General features: G+C 40.4%; 2 protein-coding genes across 3 annotated transcripts in view; both read right to left on the bottom strand.

Annotated features, from left to right (window-relative positions):
* ZNF215 (zinc finger protein 215) overlaps window positions 1-11,679 on the bottom strand; it is a 32,143-nt gene extending 20,464 nt beyond the window's left edge. Inside the window, exons 1-2 of one of the 2 annotated variants that reach the window (XM_059134842.1) lie at window positions 11,449-11,679; window positions 1,853-2,421 (exon numbers count right to left, since the gene is read on the bottom strand). In XM_059134842.1, the coding sequence (XP_058990825.1) occupies window positions 1,853-2,252 (400 nt within the window). In that variant the 5' untranslated portion in view covers window positions 2,253-2,421; window positions 11,449-11,679. The remainder of the gene's footprint in view (window positions 1-1,852; window positions 2,422-11,448) is intronic. The other variant, XM_059134831.1, reaches the window with a different exon arrangement.
* A 4,988-nt stretch (window positions 11,680-16,667) lies between these two features.
* On the bottom strand, window positions 16,668-17,539 carry LOC131821898 (olfactory receptor 2D3-like). The gene is given in 2 exon segments (XM_059158247.1): window positions 16,668-16,718; window positions 16,721-17,539. Coding segments are annotated over 2 exon segments (870 nt in total).
* Window positions 17,540-18,247: the final 708 nt, after the last annotated feature.

Here is an 18,247-nt window from a genome sequence, read left to right as displayed (position 1 = left end):
TTGGGCTAATGAGATGGAGCCCCATGTTGGGCTCCTGCTCAGTATGGACTCTGCTGGAGATTCTCTCTTCCTTTCTGCCTGCTTGCGCATGTGTGCTCTCTCTAAATAAGCAAAATCTTTAAAAAAATAAAATTAGGGGCGCCTGGGTGGCTCAGTCATTTAAGCGTCTGCCTTCGGCTCAGGTCATGATCCCAGGGTTCTGGGATCGAGTCCCACATCAGGCTCCCTGCTTGGCACGCAGCCTGCTTCTCCCTCTCCCATGCCCCCTGCTTCTGTTCCCTCTCTTACCGTGTCTCTCTCTGTCAGATAAATAAATCTTTAAAATATAAATAAATCAAATCATTGTTTTAGAAACTAGATTATCTTACAGTTTCCCAGAGTTTAGATTTTACTAATGGCATTCCCATGATATGATTTAACATGTTCCTCCATCCTCTGTATTTCCTGTAATGGGCAGTTAGATCTATGACAGACCTTAAATACTGATGCTCCCTAACGATATGTATTTTTCCTACTTCTATTCATACCTGTAAATTTCCAAACCTATAGAGATCTCAAATTCAACATGCCACATAACTACTGTATAAATCCCCTCCCATAACATCTGCTACTTGTGCCCTATTCATGTGTGGCAGAACATGCACATTTACATCAAATCTTACCCCTACTCACATCTTATATGCAGCCCATAATTCCTTCAGGTTCAAATTCCTGTTTTCCCAATACTCCCACATTCTTTAACACCTCATCTATCTCAACTCATTTTCCTGTTTTCAGGGTCATCAGGTCTATCCCTTAAACAAGACTCTGATAATTTCACAATTTCTGTGAAGATCCAGATAGCAACTATTCTGGGTTTTGCAGGCAATATAGTCTCTGCTATAGCCAATCAACTCTGCTCATGGCATGAAATCAACTGTAGACTAAAAGTAAATCAGTGGGCATGGCTGATTTTTATTGAAAAACACCCATGTATAATTGGACCCACACAGTTTAAAACCATGTTGTTCATGGGTCAACTCTATTAGCTTCAGGTGAACAACATAATGATTCAATACTTAAAGTATATTACAAAATGATCACCAAAGTAACTCTGTTAACATCTGTCACCACATATAGTTACAAAAATTATTTTTTTGTAATGAGTGCTCTTAAGATCTAATGTCTTTTTTTTTTTCTTTTTTTTAAGATTTTGTTTATTTGGGGCGCCTGGGTGGCTCAGTGGGCTAAAGCCTCTGCCTTCGGCTCAGGTCGTGATCCCAGGGCTCTGGAATGGAGCCCCGCATTGGGCTCTCTGCTCAGCGGGAAGCCTGCTTCCCCCCTCTCTCTCTGCTTGCCTCTCTGCCTACTTGTGATCTCTGTCTGTCAAATAAATAAACAAAATCTTAAAAAAAAAAATTTGTTTACTTATTTGACAGACAGGGATCACAAGTAGGCAGAGAGGCTGGCAGAGAGAGAAGGAAGCAGGCTCCCCTTGGAGCAGAGAGCCTGATGCGGGGCTCGATCCCAGGGCCCTGGAATCATGATCTGAGCTGAAGGCAGAGGCTTTAACCCACTGAGCCACCCAGGTGCCCCTTAAGATCTAATGTCTTAACAAATTTCAAATATGCAATACAGTATTATTGACTATAGTCACTATCCTGTACATTACATCCCCATGACTTATTTATTTTATACCTGGAAGTTTCTATACTTGTGACCCTCCACCCATTTTGCCCATCCTTCACCTCTGGCAACCAATCTGTTCTCTGTATGTACAAGCTAATTTTTCCTTTTTGTTTTGTTTTTTTTTTTATTTCACGTAAGGGTCAATAATAGTAATAATTATATTGCCAATTTTCTACATTCTCACCTTCATCTTTAAGCATTTCAATCACTTCCTCTATGAGGGACACCACTTCTTTGCTGTTCTTTGGATGCTGTAAATTCACCCAAGTCCTGAGGTCTTCAGGGAGAATTGTCAGAAACTGTTCTAGCACCAACAGCTCTAGGATCTGCTGCTTTGTATGAACGTCTGGTCTCAGCCACTGAAGACAGAGCTCCCAGAGTTGACTCAGGGCTTCATGAGGCCCAGACACTGCCAAATACTGGAAATGTCTGAACTTTTGACGAGAGGCCTCAGAGTTGTATGTTTCCATGACTGGAATGGATTCCTGCTGCCAGGACACTTCTGCTTTCAGGACTTCACTTTGTTCACGTTGAATCAGGTTTTGAGGTTTTGAGATAGCCATCAACTTGTTCAGAGGCTGCATCTTCCTAGACAGAACTCCCACTGTAGTTTGAATTTGTCTAACTGGAGGATTCTAGTAATTTTTGGGCTTGGGCTAAGCATTTGTGTACAATATATGTGCAATGTGATTTCAGCCAAGTTCTATCTCAATAAGAGAAAAATTCCAGGAGCTTCAGCCAATAATCAGGTACCTGAGAGAATGAAAAAAGACACCAATATGACCTATATTTAATGAACACATATTAGCATAGTGTTAAAAGATATTATAATACAAATAATATTCTTAAAAATTATATAATAAATATTATAAGTTATCATTCCATTCTTGTTTCCCATTTTTAAAAAAGATTTTATCTATTTTTTTGACACACAGAGAGAGATCACAAGTAGACAGAGAGGTAGGCAGAAGGGAAGGGAAAAGCAGGCTCCCTGCCGAGCAGAGAGCCCCATGTGGGCCCAATCCCAGGATCCTGAGATCACAACCAGAGCCAAAGGCAGAGGCTTAACCCACCGAGCCACACAGGTGCCCCTTGTTTCCCATTTTTATAACAAGAAAATATACTATCTCTTTCCCCTTATCACCCACCAAAAAGACAGAAAACACAAACATCACACAAAAAGTGATAAATGAAACAGTCCTTTTGAAACAAACCTCATAATTTAATTGCAATTAGGTTTTTCCTGCACCAGGTGACAACATATTTTTGCTTTTTTTTTTTTTTTTTAAATTTTATTTGTCTATTTAATAGAGAGAAAGAGAGAGAACACAAGCAGAGGAAGCGGGAGGGAGAGGGAGAAGTAGATGCTCCGCTGATCAGGGAGCCCAACATGGAGCTGGATCCCAGGACCCTGGGATCATGACCTGAGCCAAAGGCAGACACTTAACTAACAGAGCCACCTATGTGCTCCAACACATTTTTGCTTTAAAACTAAGCAAAACACATCTTCAGAAGGATATTCAAGTTATTAAGGCTTTACACTAGTGATGCCTAAAAAACAAATTCTCACTAAAATATCAATAAGATTATATAAAATGAATAAAATTGGAATACCACTAAAAATTAAGTTAAACAATTATTTTAAAAAAGTAAGAGAATAAATATGAGTCATTTCATTGCCAGAGAAAAATCTAAATGTACATTTCAATGACACAGAAATGGTTAAAGAGGGGCGCCTGGGTGGCTCAGTTGGTTAAAGCCTCTGCCTTCTGCTCAGGTCATAATCCCGGGGTCCTGGGATCAAGCCCCTCATTGGGCTCTCTACTCAGTGGGGAGCCTGCTTCCCTTCCTCTCTCTGCCTGCCTCTCTGCCTACTTATGATTTCTGTCAAATAAATAAATAAATAAATCTAAAAAAAAAACCAAAAACAAAAAAAAAGAAATGGTTAGAGAGCCAGGAAAAAACTCCATACCTATATGGTTAATTAATCTATGATAAGTGAGGCAAGCATGGGGAAAGGACAGTCTCTGCAATAAATGGTGCTGGAAAACTGGACAGCTACATGCAAAAGAATGAAACTGGACCACTTTCTTACACCATATACAAAAATAATCTCAAAATGATAAAATAAATAAAATAAGAGACCAGAAACCATAAAACTCATAACAGAAATAAAGGCAGTAGTTTCTCGGACATTAGCAACATGTCCGAGACCTTAGCAACACATTTATGTTGCTAAGAAAAACAAACACAAAAATAAACTATTGAGACTACATCAAAATAAAAACTTTTGCATGGTAAAGGAAACCATCAACAAAACAAAAAGGCAACCTACTGAATGGGAGAATATATTTGAAAATCACATATCTGATAGGCAGTTAATATCCAAAATATATAAAGAATATATACAACTTGAAACACACACACACACACAAATTCAATAAAAAAAATGGGCAGAGGACCTGAATAGACATTTTCCCAAAGAAGATATATGAATGGCCGATAGCTACATGAAAAGATGCTCAACATCACCAATCATCAGGAAATGCAAATCAAAACCACAATGAGCTATCATTTCAGACCTGTCATAAAATGTATCAAAAAGACAGGAAATAATAAGTGTTGGTAAGAATGTGGAGAAAAAGGAATCTTGTATACTGCTGGTGGGAATGTCAACTGGTGCACCCACTGTGGAAAACAATACAGAGGTTTGTCAAAAAGTTAAAAACAGAAATAGGACATGATCCAGTAATTTCACCACTGGGTATTTCACTGAACAAAATGAAGACAGTAATTTAAAAAGATATACGTACCCCTATGTTTATTGAATTATTTACAATAGCTAAGATATGAAAGCAACCCAACATGAATGTATAAAGAAGAGGTAGTATACATATACAATGGGATATCACTCAGCCATAAAAAAAAGGATGACATCTTGCTGTGTGCAACAACATGGATGGATCTAGAGGATATTACGCTAAGTGAAATAAGAGAGAAAAATAAATACCATAAATTTCACTTACATGTGGAATCTAAAAACCAAAACAAATGAACGAACAAACAAACCAAAAAGACTCTTAAATATGGTGGTTGCCAGAGTGGAGGTGAGTGGGGGGATATGAAAAATAAAGGGAATTAAGAAGTATAAATTTCAGTTACAAAATTAGTCACAGTGATGAGAAATACAGCATAAAGAATATACGTAGTAAACTGTAATAACCTATGATGACAGATGGTAACAACACTTATAGTGGTGAGCATTTTAAGCACTGTATAGAACTGCAGAATATGTTGTATACCTGAAACTAATATTGTATGCTAATTTTACTTCAATTAAAAAAAAGTACATTCCAAGATTATAATGATTAGGAGTTTTCATTTGTTAGGACTCACTATGGGAGAGTCTGCAATGTTCACTAAGGAAGTTATAGGCTCAACTAAACATTTAGGCTCAGAAGACTACATGGGCCATATTTGGTACTAATTCATTCAGAAGGCCACTGAAGAGAAAATACAACTTGCTAGCAGAGTAACTGGCATTGTTCTTCAGTGGGAGTCCTTATAGGGTATAGCCAAGTCAAGAGATCAACAGAGGTTGTGCAAAAAGCATATGGACTGAAAAGCCTTCCCAAAAGAGCCAGTATCTTTTTTTTTTTTTTTTTTTAAAGATTTTATTCATTTATTTGACAGAGATCACAAGTAGGCAAAGAGGCAGGCAGAGAGAGAGGAGGAAACCTGATGTGGGACTCGATCCCAGGACCTTGGGATCATGACCTGAGCCGAAGGTAGAGGCTTTAACCCACTGAGCCACCCAGGTGCCGCTGAGCATCTCTTTTAACAACTCTGAACAGAGCACTCATTGTTCCCCAAAGAGCTTGTCAAATTACAACAGTCATTACACTAAGGGAAGTTCAGATACAGCTTTTCACCCAATTTACAATTCTCCAAGTATGGATGCAATTCAATTTTCAGCGTTCATTTTATCATGCTTCTCTAAGCCAGGGGTTTTCATGAGCAATTTGATACCAAGGAAATCTGACAATGTCTGGAGACAGTTTTAGCTGTCACAACTGGGGGCTCTTATATGCATCCACTGAGAGAAGCCCAGGGAGCCTGCTAAACATCTTACAATGCACAAGACAGTGCTCTACAATGGAGAATTATCCAGCCCAAAGTGTCAGTAATTCCAAAGTAAAGAAACCCTGCTATAGAGGATACACAGTGACTAAGAGTACATACTTGGGAGTCATACTGACATGACGTTAAACACCAGCTGTACTAATTTAAGCAAATTATCTAACCAAACCTGAGTTTTCTCAACTGTAACATGGATATAAAAATACCTGTCTGATTGAATTATAGGGATTAAAAGAACACTCATCCACTTCTTGGCAGATAATATGCAATCAATATCCATGTTTTTTTAAAAGATTTATTTATTTATTTGACAGAGACAGATTACAAGTAGGCAGAGAGGCAGGCAGAGAGAGAGAGAGGAGGAAGTAGGCTCCCTGCTGAGCAGAGAGCCCGATGCAGGACTCGATCCCAGGACCCTGAGATCATGACCTGAGCCGAAGGCAGCAGCTTAACCCACTGAGCCACCCAGGCACCCTATCAATATCCATTTTATTGAGTTTCTTAAAATCATAAATGGATGTTGAATTTTGTCAAATCATTTTTCTGCATCTATTGAAATTATGTGATTTTATTTTTCGTTTTCTTAATGTTGTGTATCGCATTGACTGATTTGCAGATATATTTGCATATCATATCTGGTAAGAGATTAATATCCAAAATATATAAAGAACTCCTACAACTTAATAACAAAAAAGAAACCTGATTTAAAAATAGGCAGAAGATTTTAATATTTTTCCAAAGACATTTGAACATTTTTCCAAAGAAAACATACAGATGGCCAACAGATACATAAAATATGCTCAACATCACTGATCATCAGGCAAAACCAAATCAAAACCACAATAAGGCATCACCCCACACCTGCAAGAATGATTATTATGAAAAAGACAAGACATAACAAGTGTTGCTGAGGATACAGAGAAAAAGGAACCCTTGTACACTGTTGATGGCGGTGTCAATTGGTACAACCACTCTGGAATAGTGTGGAGGTTCCTTAAAACAGTAAAATAGAACTACCCTATATCCAGCAACTCCACTTCTGGGTATTTTTCCAAAGAAAATGAAAACACTAAGTGGGAAAGATATACACACCCTCATGTTCACTGCAGCACTGTTTACAATAGCCAAGATACGAAAACAACCTAAATGTCCATCGATAGATGAATGGATAAAGGAATTTATTTACACACACACACACACACACACAGGAATATTATTCAGCTATAAAAAGAATAAAATCTTACCATTTGCAACAACATGATGTACTTTAAGGGAATTATGATGTGGAACAAAGTCAGAGAAAGAAAAATACTGTATGATTTTTCTTATATGTATAATCTTAAACAAAAATAAAAGTTCAGAGAACAGGGGCACCTGGGTGGCTCAGTGGGTTAAAGCCTCTGCCTTCAGCTCAGGTCATGATCCCAGGGTCGTGGGATCGAGCCCCGCATCGGGCTCTCTGCTCAGCAGGGAGCCTGCTTCCTCCTCTCTCTCTGCCTGCCTCTCTGCCTACTTGTGATCACTCAATGTCAAATAAATAAATAAAATCTTAAAAAAAAAAAAAAAAGTTCAGAGAACAACCTGGTGGTTGCTAGAGAAGAGTGGTAGGTGGGAGGAATGGGTAAAGGGGGTCAAGGGTCTCCCAGATCTCAGATTTTAATACCATTCTTCAATACAAGGAACCATGGCTCCATGGAGAAATGACTTATTCTAGAACTGGAGCAAGAAATATACAAGATGAGGGTGCCTTGGTGGTTCAGTTGGTTAGGTGTCTGCATTTGGCTCAGGTCATGATCTCACACCAGGTTCCTGACTTGGCAGGAGGGGGGGTCCTTCTCCCTCTGCCTCTCCCTCTGTCCCTCTCCCCGACTTGTGCCGTCTCATTCTCTCAAAAAAAAAAAAAAAAAAAAATACACACACACACACACACACATATGGTGGGCTTGGAGCATCTTGAAGTGCTTGAATATAGATAAGAGCTCAAAAACCACTTACTGGGGAATGTACAAGGTAAAGAGGAGCCAAAGGAAAGAGCCATCAATGGCCAAAGCTGAAACAATATGAGCAATAACTGAAACTATAAAAATTAATACCCATAAGCTACACTAATATACATGACTGACTCAACCAATAAATAAATGGGGGGGGGGGGAAAGACCAATCTCTCATGCAGAATTCCAAATAATTTGTGTAGATACTCAGCCCTCCAGGAGGAAGAGCATAACTCTCCATCCCTTGAGATTGGGCTCTGCATAGTGAATCCCTTCCAGAGTAAATATGGGAAGAAGGAAAAAGAATAAATTTATAGTGGAGAAACTTAAAAAATATACTTCAGCCACGTGATCAGAGTTAAAATCAATAATGACAGGTCATGTTACAGTGTGTCCCTCTGAGATGATGTGGTAGAAAGATTTGCCTTCCCAAAACCCATAACCCCAGTCTAATCATGAGAAATTCTAACAAATTCTAATAGATGGGTTTCCTACAGTATACCTGACCAGTACTCCTCAAAACTATAAAGGTCATTAAAAACAAGTCTCAGAAACTGTCACAGCAAAGTCGACCCTAAGGAGATATGACAACTAAATGTAATATGACATCCTGGGTGGGATGCTGAATCAGAAAAAGGACATTAGGCAAAAATCAAAGAAGTATGATTTAAGTATGGACTTCAGTTATCTAATTCAGTATGTTAATTAGATCTGTTAATTATATCTAATTAACATACTGATTTGTTACTAATCGGGGAAATGGGTATGTGGTATATGCAAACACTTTGTACTATATTCTCAATTTTTCTTTAAGTCTGAAATTGTTGTAAAATAAAATTTTTATTAAAAAAATTAAAAGACACTTGCCTGATGTATAGAGATTCAAAAGGATGTGTGGTAAATTTATGAAACAATTAGGGAGCCATTTAGTAAAACAGGATGAGATTAAGGTAAATTCTAAAATGGTTTAAGAGACAGGCAATCTTGGGGCACCTGGGTGGCTCAGTGGGTTAAGCCTCTGCCTTCAGCTCGGGTCATGATCTCAGGGTTCTGGGATCAAGCCCCACTCCGGGCTCTCTGCTTGGCGGGGAGCCTACTTCCCCCTCTCTCTGCCTACTTGTGATCTTTCTCTCTCTCTCTATCAAGTAAATAAATCTTAAAAAAAAAAAAAAAAGAGAGACAGGCAATCTTGATTGGAAGGAGTAAAGAACAAAAAGGGATACTTCATTGAACTAGTGATATGATAGACAAATCTAAAAGTCTCTTCCAAAATGCTGAGATAAGGGAGAACAAAATCTTATGGTGAAAAGCAAATTAAAATTGTTTTCTACAGTTTCTTAAAAACTGTTTCTCTCCATTCGCCATCTTGTACAGATGTATTGGCACCATTTATACACTCATTAGTACCCCCATTATATCTCCACCAGACACAGAACTAAGTGTATCAAGTGAAGGAAGATTTTGAGATCCAACACAAACCTTCTCTAAGCTTATGGAAAGCATAGTTCATTAAAAAAGAAAAAAGAAAAAAAAGTTTCAAAGTGCTACGGAGGTATCATGGGGTCCCACCAAAGAATAAACTATATGCCCACTTTTTAAATTACTATCAAGGGAGAAGGAAGGAAAAAAAAGATCACAGGCAAATGATAAAAATAAAATGAAACACCAAGGAGGCACAGAAACTTAAAAAATTAAAGGTAGAAATAGTAACAATGATATACACTGTAATAGTAAATGTACTGGATAAATAATTTCACTGTATAAACACTCAAAAGATATCCAAAACAAAAGAACTGGAAAGAGGAAAATAAAGGGATGATTTAAAACATAATAAACAGGGGTGCCTGGGTGGCTCAGTGGGTTAAAGCCTCTGCCTTCAGCACAGGTCAAGATTCCCCCTCCTGCCATGGTATGGAGCCCCATATCTGGCTCTCTGCTCGGCAGGGAGCCTGCTTCCCCTTCTCTCTCTGCCTGCCTCTCCACCTACTTATGATCTCTCTCTCTATCACATAAATAAATAAAATCTTAAAAAAATAATAAACAATTATGCAGGCATATAAATCCATGAAAGTAGATGAAAAGGAAACTTTAAATGACTGAAGGTACAACTTATAATCAAATAGGACTTGTTAAATGTACCAATAACATAATTGGAATGTATTTATTGCAAAATCCTCAGAAAACAAAAGATGAAATCAACACTCTCCCCCACCCCCAGGAAATGGGACAGACTAAGGCAACTTTCTAAATCCTAAACACATAAACTAAAATTAAGTAATAATATGGTATACATGAAATGTGCTTAGTGATATGTAAAACACGACAATGCAGTTTCTATTTCAGCAGCTATGAAAATGTTTACAAAAGTTACTATATCACTTACAAAAAACCTCAAATACAAAGTATCTACCAGTGCTACGAACCACAGTTACTATCAGAATGAAACCTAGAATTTAACACAAGCAAAAAACATTCTCAACTAATTTGAAACTTAAACTTTGCATCAAAGTACAACTCAAATGAAAACCAATAAAAACATTGGACATCAAAATCCATAGAGCACAGCTTAAGTTCCACCGTTAGGCAACGTCAAAGACTTACAACCATATTTAAACAAGAATGAAATGAATTAAACATTCTACTCAAAGTGAGAAAAAGCAAGAAAATATACTGGGAATTTATATCTTCAAATAAAAATTAATACCTCACTCGGTATCAGTAATTATAGTACTAGGAGGACAGAGATGTTCAGGAGGACATCTCTGAGGAGGATTTCCAAAAGGGACAGTCTGGATAATAGAAGGTCCAAGGAATGGCTGTGACTACGAGAAGCTTCAGCGGTCTGTGAGCGACGCACCCTGGAATTAACGAAGTCAAGAACGCTTCGCGTTTAGACTCTGAAGTACTGAGGACGCCCTTCAGGACGATGGTGGCAGTCCGAAAACGAAGAGCTGAGAGTGGGAGCCAGGACCGCGGGACGGGAGGGCTCAGAGGGCGCCCGTGACAGGAATCCGGAGCGTTAACCACCCACGTGACACAGGTTCCAGCGCTTCAGAGCGCTGAGGAAACTGCACACGTGCCAGCTGTGCGCCGGCAGTATCTGTGGGCAAACAGGGTCGTTCACACCAAACCGCGGAGAGGCAGCTTGTGGTAAAAAGAACCGGTCAAAACTGGCGCTGTTAAGGGGCGCAGAAAACAGTCTGCTAAGGAAGCGTCTGAAAGTAAGACAGATGCCGCGAAGTTTCACTGTTTCGAGGACTGGTAGGAACGGTAAGGAAAGAAAGCAAGCTGGAAGGTCGTCTTCTCCAGTTTCTTTTCCAGCTGATCGATCCAGCCTTCTTCTGTCCGAGACGGATCAATACCAGTTATTCCCTAACCCATTGACGAAGCCACTGGGCCCAGTTCGAGCGCCTGGAGGCTGAAGCCCCGTCACCGAATGCAAGAGGGGCCGGCTAAACGTTGCCGATCGCCGCTCTCCCGAGCCCTGACTTCCTTCCGCAGCCCGCGCCCGCCCCGCTCCCGAGCCCCCCGCCAGGTGGGCCCCCAGAGACTGCGGAGCGCCGCGCCAGCTGCGAGCCAGCCGACGCCACCCGGCGGGATTTCCCTTTCCCCACACCCGCGTCCTCACCGCCCGCTGACCCGGTGATACCTGCGGGCACCGCTCGCAGCAGGGGCTCCGTTCAGTCACAGCCGGGCGCCGGTTCCGCCAGGACCCGCGGGGGCCGCGGGCGTCGCGGGCGGAGGAAGCCGGCGTGGGTAGTCGCACCACAGCCAGAAAGTCGTGGCCACACCCGGCCCTTTACACGCCGCCAGCCGACCGGCGTCTCAGAAAAAGCCAAGGCGCGGCCCCGACGCACGCACGCGCACAGGCCATGGAAGGAGACCCCATCAGCCCCCGCGGCTCCAGTCCGCGGTCCTGGCTGGGGACTTCTTCCAGTCCCGCCCCCTGCTCCAGACCCCGCCCACCCCGGAGACTGGCGTCCACCCCTAGTGCCAGGAACGGGTGGTTGGGGGCCTTGGTCAGGGTAGAGGTGAGGGTGAGGGGCAGGGAGAATGGACTATCAAACAGGCTTAGCTTCCCCCATCCCATCAGGGAGAACGGGCCAACATCTTCCCCACCTTCTCCGTGCCACCACCACCCCATTTGCATGGAACCAAAAAACATGGCAGAACTTTGAAATGATACCAGTTTGTAGAAAACATGGTTTTCACTGATTGATGCACTCATTCATTGCTTCTGTTTTGCAGCCAAGTAAAACGTCTCGCGGAAGGCCATGGGTTCAGTTTTGGCTTGTTGAGGATGAAATACTTTGTGCCGTCCAAGAAGCATTATCAAGTAGACATATAGAGAGAGGTGTCTGGAGCCTCGAGGTGTCTCGGGCCAGCGGTATAAAATTTGTGTTAATTCTGGGTGACAGTTGAGGTTATGGGTGAGGACAACGTTGCAGAAGGAAAGAGAAAAAGAGAAAATACTAAAAGGAAAGAGTCCAGAGGAAGCCCCAGAGGAAGAGCTCAGTCTAGTAAATCAGGAAGAGCCTCCCTGGAACAGAGCTTTAAATCTAGAGGACGAGTTAAACAGCTAAAACAATAAGGGGAGTAGATGTTTTTTTACTGACCTCCTCTTCTTATGCTTCAATAATCAGAGGGCCATTAGTAAGTTATTACAGAATTATGGATGATATTTTCCAAGACTGGGGATAGGGTGTGTGCTATGAATTGTATGTGATGAGGATGACCTTTATACGAGTCATACTAAAGTTGCCAGAAAAAATCAAAACTTTAACTTGTAAGGTTGCCAGTAAATTAGTCTCAAACATGTTCTACAGCCAATTAAAGAGCAGAGAAATGGAAAAGGCACAAAGTAGGAAGGAGGATGAGCAGCCTTTCTCTCACACCTTATAGATTCAATGTTTCTGACCATATGCCTTCACAGGTGCACTGAAGCACTGACTGCTGTGTAACCGAACAGGGTAATTGTCAAGTTGCAGTCGCTTCACCAACGCTCCAGATATTTTTTTAACAGAACAACTTGTAAGGTTTCTCTCAATGTATAACTTTCACTGAAAAGATAAAGGACTCTGAAGCTTTCTGGGACTTGATCCTTGAGATGCACGAGATCGTTTGCTACAACTCCATTTCCATGTAGCATCATGACATCCAGATATTCTGAATTAAAAGCTATCTGTATTTCTTTAAGAAAAAATACAGAGAAAACTTACTTGAGCCAATGTTTCCTAGACCACATATTACTGATGTGGCAAATTTTTGTTGATGAGCTAATATGGGGCAGACACTGCAGTAGCAGTGGGGAATACGTTAGTAACACAATCAGATGAGAATATCCTAATGCCCAACAGAAGCATTCCCTGTGCGATGCTATTGTACCTCTCCACTCAACATTCTGTGTCCTACACATCCTCAGAATATTGTGTTACGTTGATTATGAGTTACACTGGTCAGTCTGAATCTGTAGGTAGTCAGGACATTAGTGGGGGTGGTTTGGTGTCATAGGCCATGTGTAGTGAACATTTGTCAATTTTTGGCTTCTGATCATTTGAGTACCCTTTCCATATGTATAGTCATCTGGGAGTCTTGGACTAGTTAGAACCTGTATCCTCCATACAAGCTGAATCCATTTAAAATTCACTTTCTTTGTCTTCACTGCAGTTAAGGTGTAGCATGTAACTTGGACTCCATCAATTAGATACTCTCAGTCTAGTGTTTGAATTGGGAAGTAGTGAGATGAAAAAGCAAGGAGAGCAAACAGTTTCTTTTCTTTTTTAGAAATAGACTTTATTTTGTAGATTTGTTGTAGACTTACAGAGAAACTGAGAAGTACCCTGAGTCCTCATATACCCACTTTTCCCTTTATTAACACCTTACATTATAATTACGGTATTTGTTACAAAAAGAAAATCAACTTGATCCCCTATTATTTTTAACGATTTTATTTATTTATTTGTGTGTGAGAGAGAGATAAAGAGAGTGAGAGACAATGAGCATGAGCAGGGGGCGGGAGGAGCAGAGGATGAGGGAGAGAGATTATTGGAAACTGACTCCATGCTGAGCAATGGATTCCTACATAGGGCTGGATTCTACAACCTGAAGACCATAACCTGAGCCAAAACCACAAGTCAGATGTTCAAGAAACTGAGCCACCCAGGTTCCTCATTGATTCCTCATTATTAACTAGAATACATACCTTATTTAGATTTCCTTTGCTGTTTTTTTCTTTTCTTTTGTTCTCTTTTCCCTTATATCTTTTCTGTCCGAGGATCCCATCCAGGAAGCCACAGTACATTTAGCTGTTATGTATCTTTAGGCTCCTCTTGGCTATGAGTTTCTCTGTCTCTGTTAACTTGCACCTAAGAATCCTAACCTATACATTATCTTCAAATTCTTTTTTCTCTTTTTTAAAGATTTTTATTTATTTATTTGACAGGTAGGGAGATATTGCAAGAGAGAGAGAGCACAAGCAAGGGGAGTGGCAGGCAGAGGGATAGGCAAGAACAGACTCCCCACTGAGCAGAGAGCCTGGTGTGGGACTGGATCCCAGAAGCCTGGAATCATGACTTCAGTCAAAGGCAGCTGCTTAACTGACTGAGCCACCCAGCTGCTCCGAAATTTTTTCTTTAGAAGCTTTCTGGCCATTTATTCCCTCTCTCCCTCCATAGCAGGAGAGATGGCATGTTTTGGGGTTTTGTTTTGTTTTGAGATAGAGAGAGCAACTTTTGTTAGTGAGAAAAGTCACATTAGCATCTATTTTGGTGGAATGAATAGGACTCAAATCCATGGAGACTATAGAATGGTTATTGTCCATGGATGCCTGGGTGGCTCTTTTGGTTAAGGGTCTGCCTTTGGCTTGGTTCATGGTCCTGGGACCCTGGAATGGAGCCCTCTACCTGGCTCTCTGCTCAGCAGGAAGCCTGCTTCCCCCTCCCTACTTGTGTTCCCTCTCTTGCTGTGTCTCGCTCTCTCTCAAATAAACAAAATCTTTAAAAAGAATAAAGAATGGTTATCGTGGAATCCCCTCCAAACATGTGAATGAGTAAAGGTTTGGGTAAAACAGGCAAGTGGCTGTTAGCCAGATTGTTTGGACTAAGGATTTATGAAACCTGAAGTGGAGCCCAGAATCGACTATTCTGGTGACATTGAGCCACACTGAGATGTGGTCACAGGCCTCTAAGCCTATGGAGAGGTAAGCCTCAGACTGGTGAACTCCAATTTTAAAATCTTAATTTCTTTTTTGGTTTTGGAAGAGGTATTCACTGGGTGAAGTGGGCTCCTACAAAGGAGGATGACCAGAATGAATACAGGGAGCCAAAGCATGTTAGATGAGGGAACTTTAATGAAACAAGTGACTGGTTGGCTGTGATAACTGAATTTGGGCCAATACAGAAACTGACTTCAGTGAGTCATGGTATAGGATACTGAAAATTGTTCTAGGACTAAAACTAGAGAAAGTGGGTTGAAGATACAGGAAAACTGATTTTGACTGATCATAAGGAAGATCTCTGTAACAGCAAAGACCTATCTATAGTTGACCTTTGAACATTGCAGGTTTGGACTGAATGGGTCCGCTTACATGTGGATTTTTTTTTTTTAACACAAATGTGAATGCATTTTCTCTTACAATCTTCTTAAGAACATTTCCTTTTCTCTAGCTTACCATACTGTAAGAATACAGTATATAATACATATGGCATACACATTAGGTGTTAATCGACTATGTATTGGGAAGGATTCCAATCAACAGGAGGTTATTAGATGTTGAGATTTGGGGGAGTCGAAAGTTGTATCAGGATATTCCAATATGTGGGAGTTCACACATGTTGTGGCAGGGATCAACTTATAAATGAAAGGGAATGATGTAAGAGAGTAAGGAGCTATCTATTCTTGTTTAGGCCAATGCTGTTTGGCTTGTTTGGCCAATGTTAGGCTCAATAGAAATATTATGATTTAAGCCTCGGACCTATATTTGGATTAATTGGCCGTTAATTCCCCTTTTGACCAATAGTCTATGTTTCTATGAAATGTGGGATGATGAAATACTCATTTCTTTGAAGCTTTCAGGAAAGAACATTATTTTGCTTTTGTACTATTTTACAAGCTGAAATGCTCCGAGCCCTTAATGAGCCATTAATCCCAGGATTAAGGACTCTTCCAGATATATTGGTTGTTTCTATCAGTGCCTATTCCTAGGTTTGTTTGACTGGGACATCTACACCTGAAATGTCTTTGGTATTAGAATCATATATGCGATTCATATTAGATGTTATTTCAAGATAATCCATTTAAACCTCTTCAGTTGTAATCACGCTTAAAACATAACCATATTAACTGAATTAATCACAAACTTCAAAACAGTATTTGATGTGTTGATACTCAAGAAAACCTAACCTTTTAACCTTTTATTTCTCCTCTGTGTTCTATCTTAGTGTAGAGTATTCATGGTTTTTAGAATGCGTCCTTCATGTTTATGCTTCCTGAGCTAATCCATAACTGTCTAGCAAGATACTGTATCTCTTTTAAGAATGTCAGCATTGTTCTAAAAGTCAGACCCAGAGGGGTGTCTGGGTGGCTCAGTGAGTTGAGCGTCTGATTCTTGATCAGCTCAGGTTATGATCTCAGGGTTGCTGAGATGGAGCCCTGAGTCAGCTCTGCCATGGCATGGAACCTGTTTAAGATTCTCTCTCCCTCTTCCTCTACTCTCCCTCATGTGCATGCACTCTTTTGCTAACTCACTCTCTCTCTAAAAATCTAAAACTAAACTAAACTAGGAGTCAGACCCAGATATCACCGCCTTGAGAAAAGAACTTTCTTTCAGCTAGTTTTCTGAGAGCCCCTTTGACATCCTTGTTTCTCAGGCTATAAATAATGGGGTTCAACATTGGAGTCACCACTGTATAGAACACAGATATCATCTTATCCTGCTCTTTTGTGGTCTTGGAGTTTGGCCGCATGTAGGTGAATATTCCAGAGCCATAGAAGAGGACAACAACAATGAGATGGGAACCACAGGTAGAGAAAGCCTTGAGCCTCCCCTCCCCAGACTGCATCTGGATCACAGTGGAGATAATATTCCAGTAGGACACAAGGATCAGGCAGACAGGAGCTAAGAGGATGACCACGCCCATGGCAAAGATGGCCATTTCTGTGCTGTAAGTGTCTGCTGAAGCCAGCTTCAGGAGGGCAGGAGGTTCACAAAAGTAGTGATTAATAATGTTCTGTCCTTGATAGGGTAGTTGGAAAGTAAAGATGGTATCCACCAGAGACACTAGTGCCCCACTGGCCCAGGATCCTATGGTCAACTGGAGACACACTTTTTGGGTCATGATGGTGGAGTAGTGCAGGGGCTTGCAGACAGCCACATACCGGTCATAGGACATCACCGCCAGCAGTGCACACTCTGTACACCCCACCAGAAGAAAGACAATTATTTGTGTCACACACCCAAAAAAAGAAATAGTTTTCCTCTTCACAAGGAAGTGGACCAACACTTGAGGGACAATGCTAGTAGAGAAGCAGAGATCTGCGAAAGAGAGGTTTCTAAGAAAAAAGTACATGGGAGTGTGAAGTCGAGAATCCATGAAGATGAGAAGGATGATGAGCAGGTTTCCAAGCACAGTCAAAAGATAAATGACGAGAAAAAGAATAAATAGCAGGATCTGGGTCTGCAAGTCCTGGGAAAGGCCAAGGAAAATAAACTCAGTCACAAAGGTTTGGTTTTCCTCTCCCATTGAGATTTATGCCTCTTTACCTGTTTGCACAAATAAAAAGAACAAACTTTGGGATGGTGACATCATGTCCCATAGAAGAATATCATTTAAAGCCCAGTATAAAACCAAATTGGATATTTCTAGCTTGTTGCTATTCGTATCATTCTAAGTAATACAAAATAGGATGTTTTATTTCTTATTAGTTGGTTGTAATGTTAGTTCACTTCATTGTTTCCCAAATCTTTTTTTCCCATTTCCACTTATTTATAGAGTATGACGTTGTTAAAGCCTTCTTGGCTAGTTCTGATATGAGGATATTAGACTATGTGTATTTTACTAAATGACTATATGCACATTGTTACAAAGTGATGTGTATATTGTTAGCACTGTTACCATGTATAAAACTGCACAAATAACTGCTCAAAATATTACATATTTAATCATAATACATATGCTTGAAAAAAGAGAAATAGCTTTCCGGCATCAAACTTAATTTGACCTCTTAAAAAAACCACAAATGTTTTCTTGCTATGTTAAGGAGGACATACGATATGATGAGTACTGCTGGGTGTTACAGGCAAGTAATGAATCATCGAACACTACATCAAAAACTAATGATGTACTTTAGTGTACAGGAGCTAACCGAACATAAAAGAAAACACATAGTGTCAGGTTACTATAAACAATTATATACTAACAAATGAGATAACTTAGAAAAAATATAAATAT

This window comes from Mustela lutreola, chromosome 1, assembly GCF_030435805.1.
Source record: "Mustela lutreola isolate mMusLut2 chromosome 1, mMusLut2.pri, whole genome shotgun sequence".
Taxonomy (NCBI): Eukaryota; Metazoa; Chordata; class Mammalia; order Carnivora; family Mustelidae; genus Mustela; species Mustela lutreola.
This window is presented reverse-complemented; position numbering and strand designations above follow the sequence as displayed.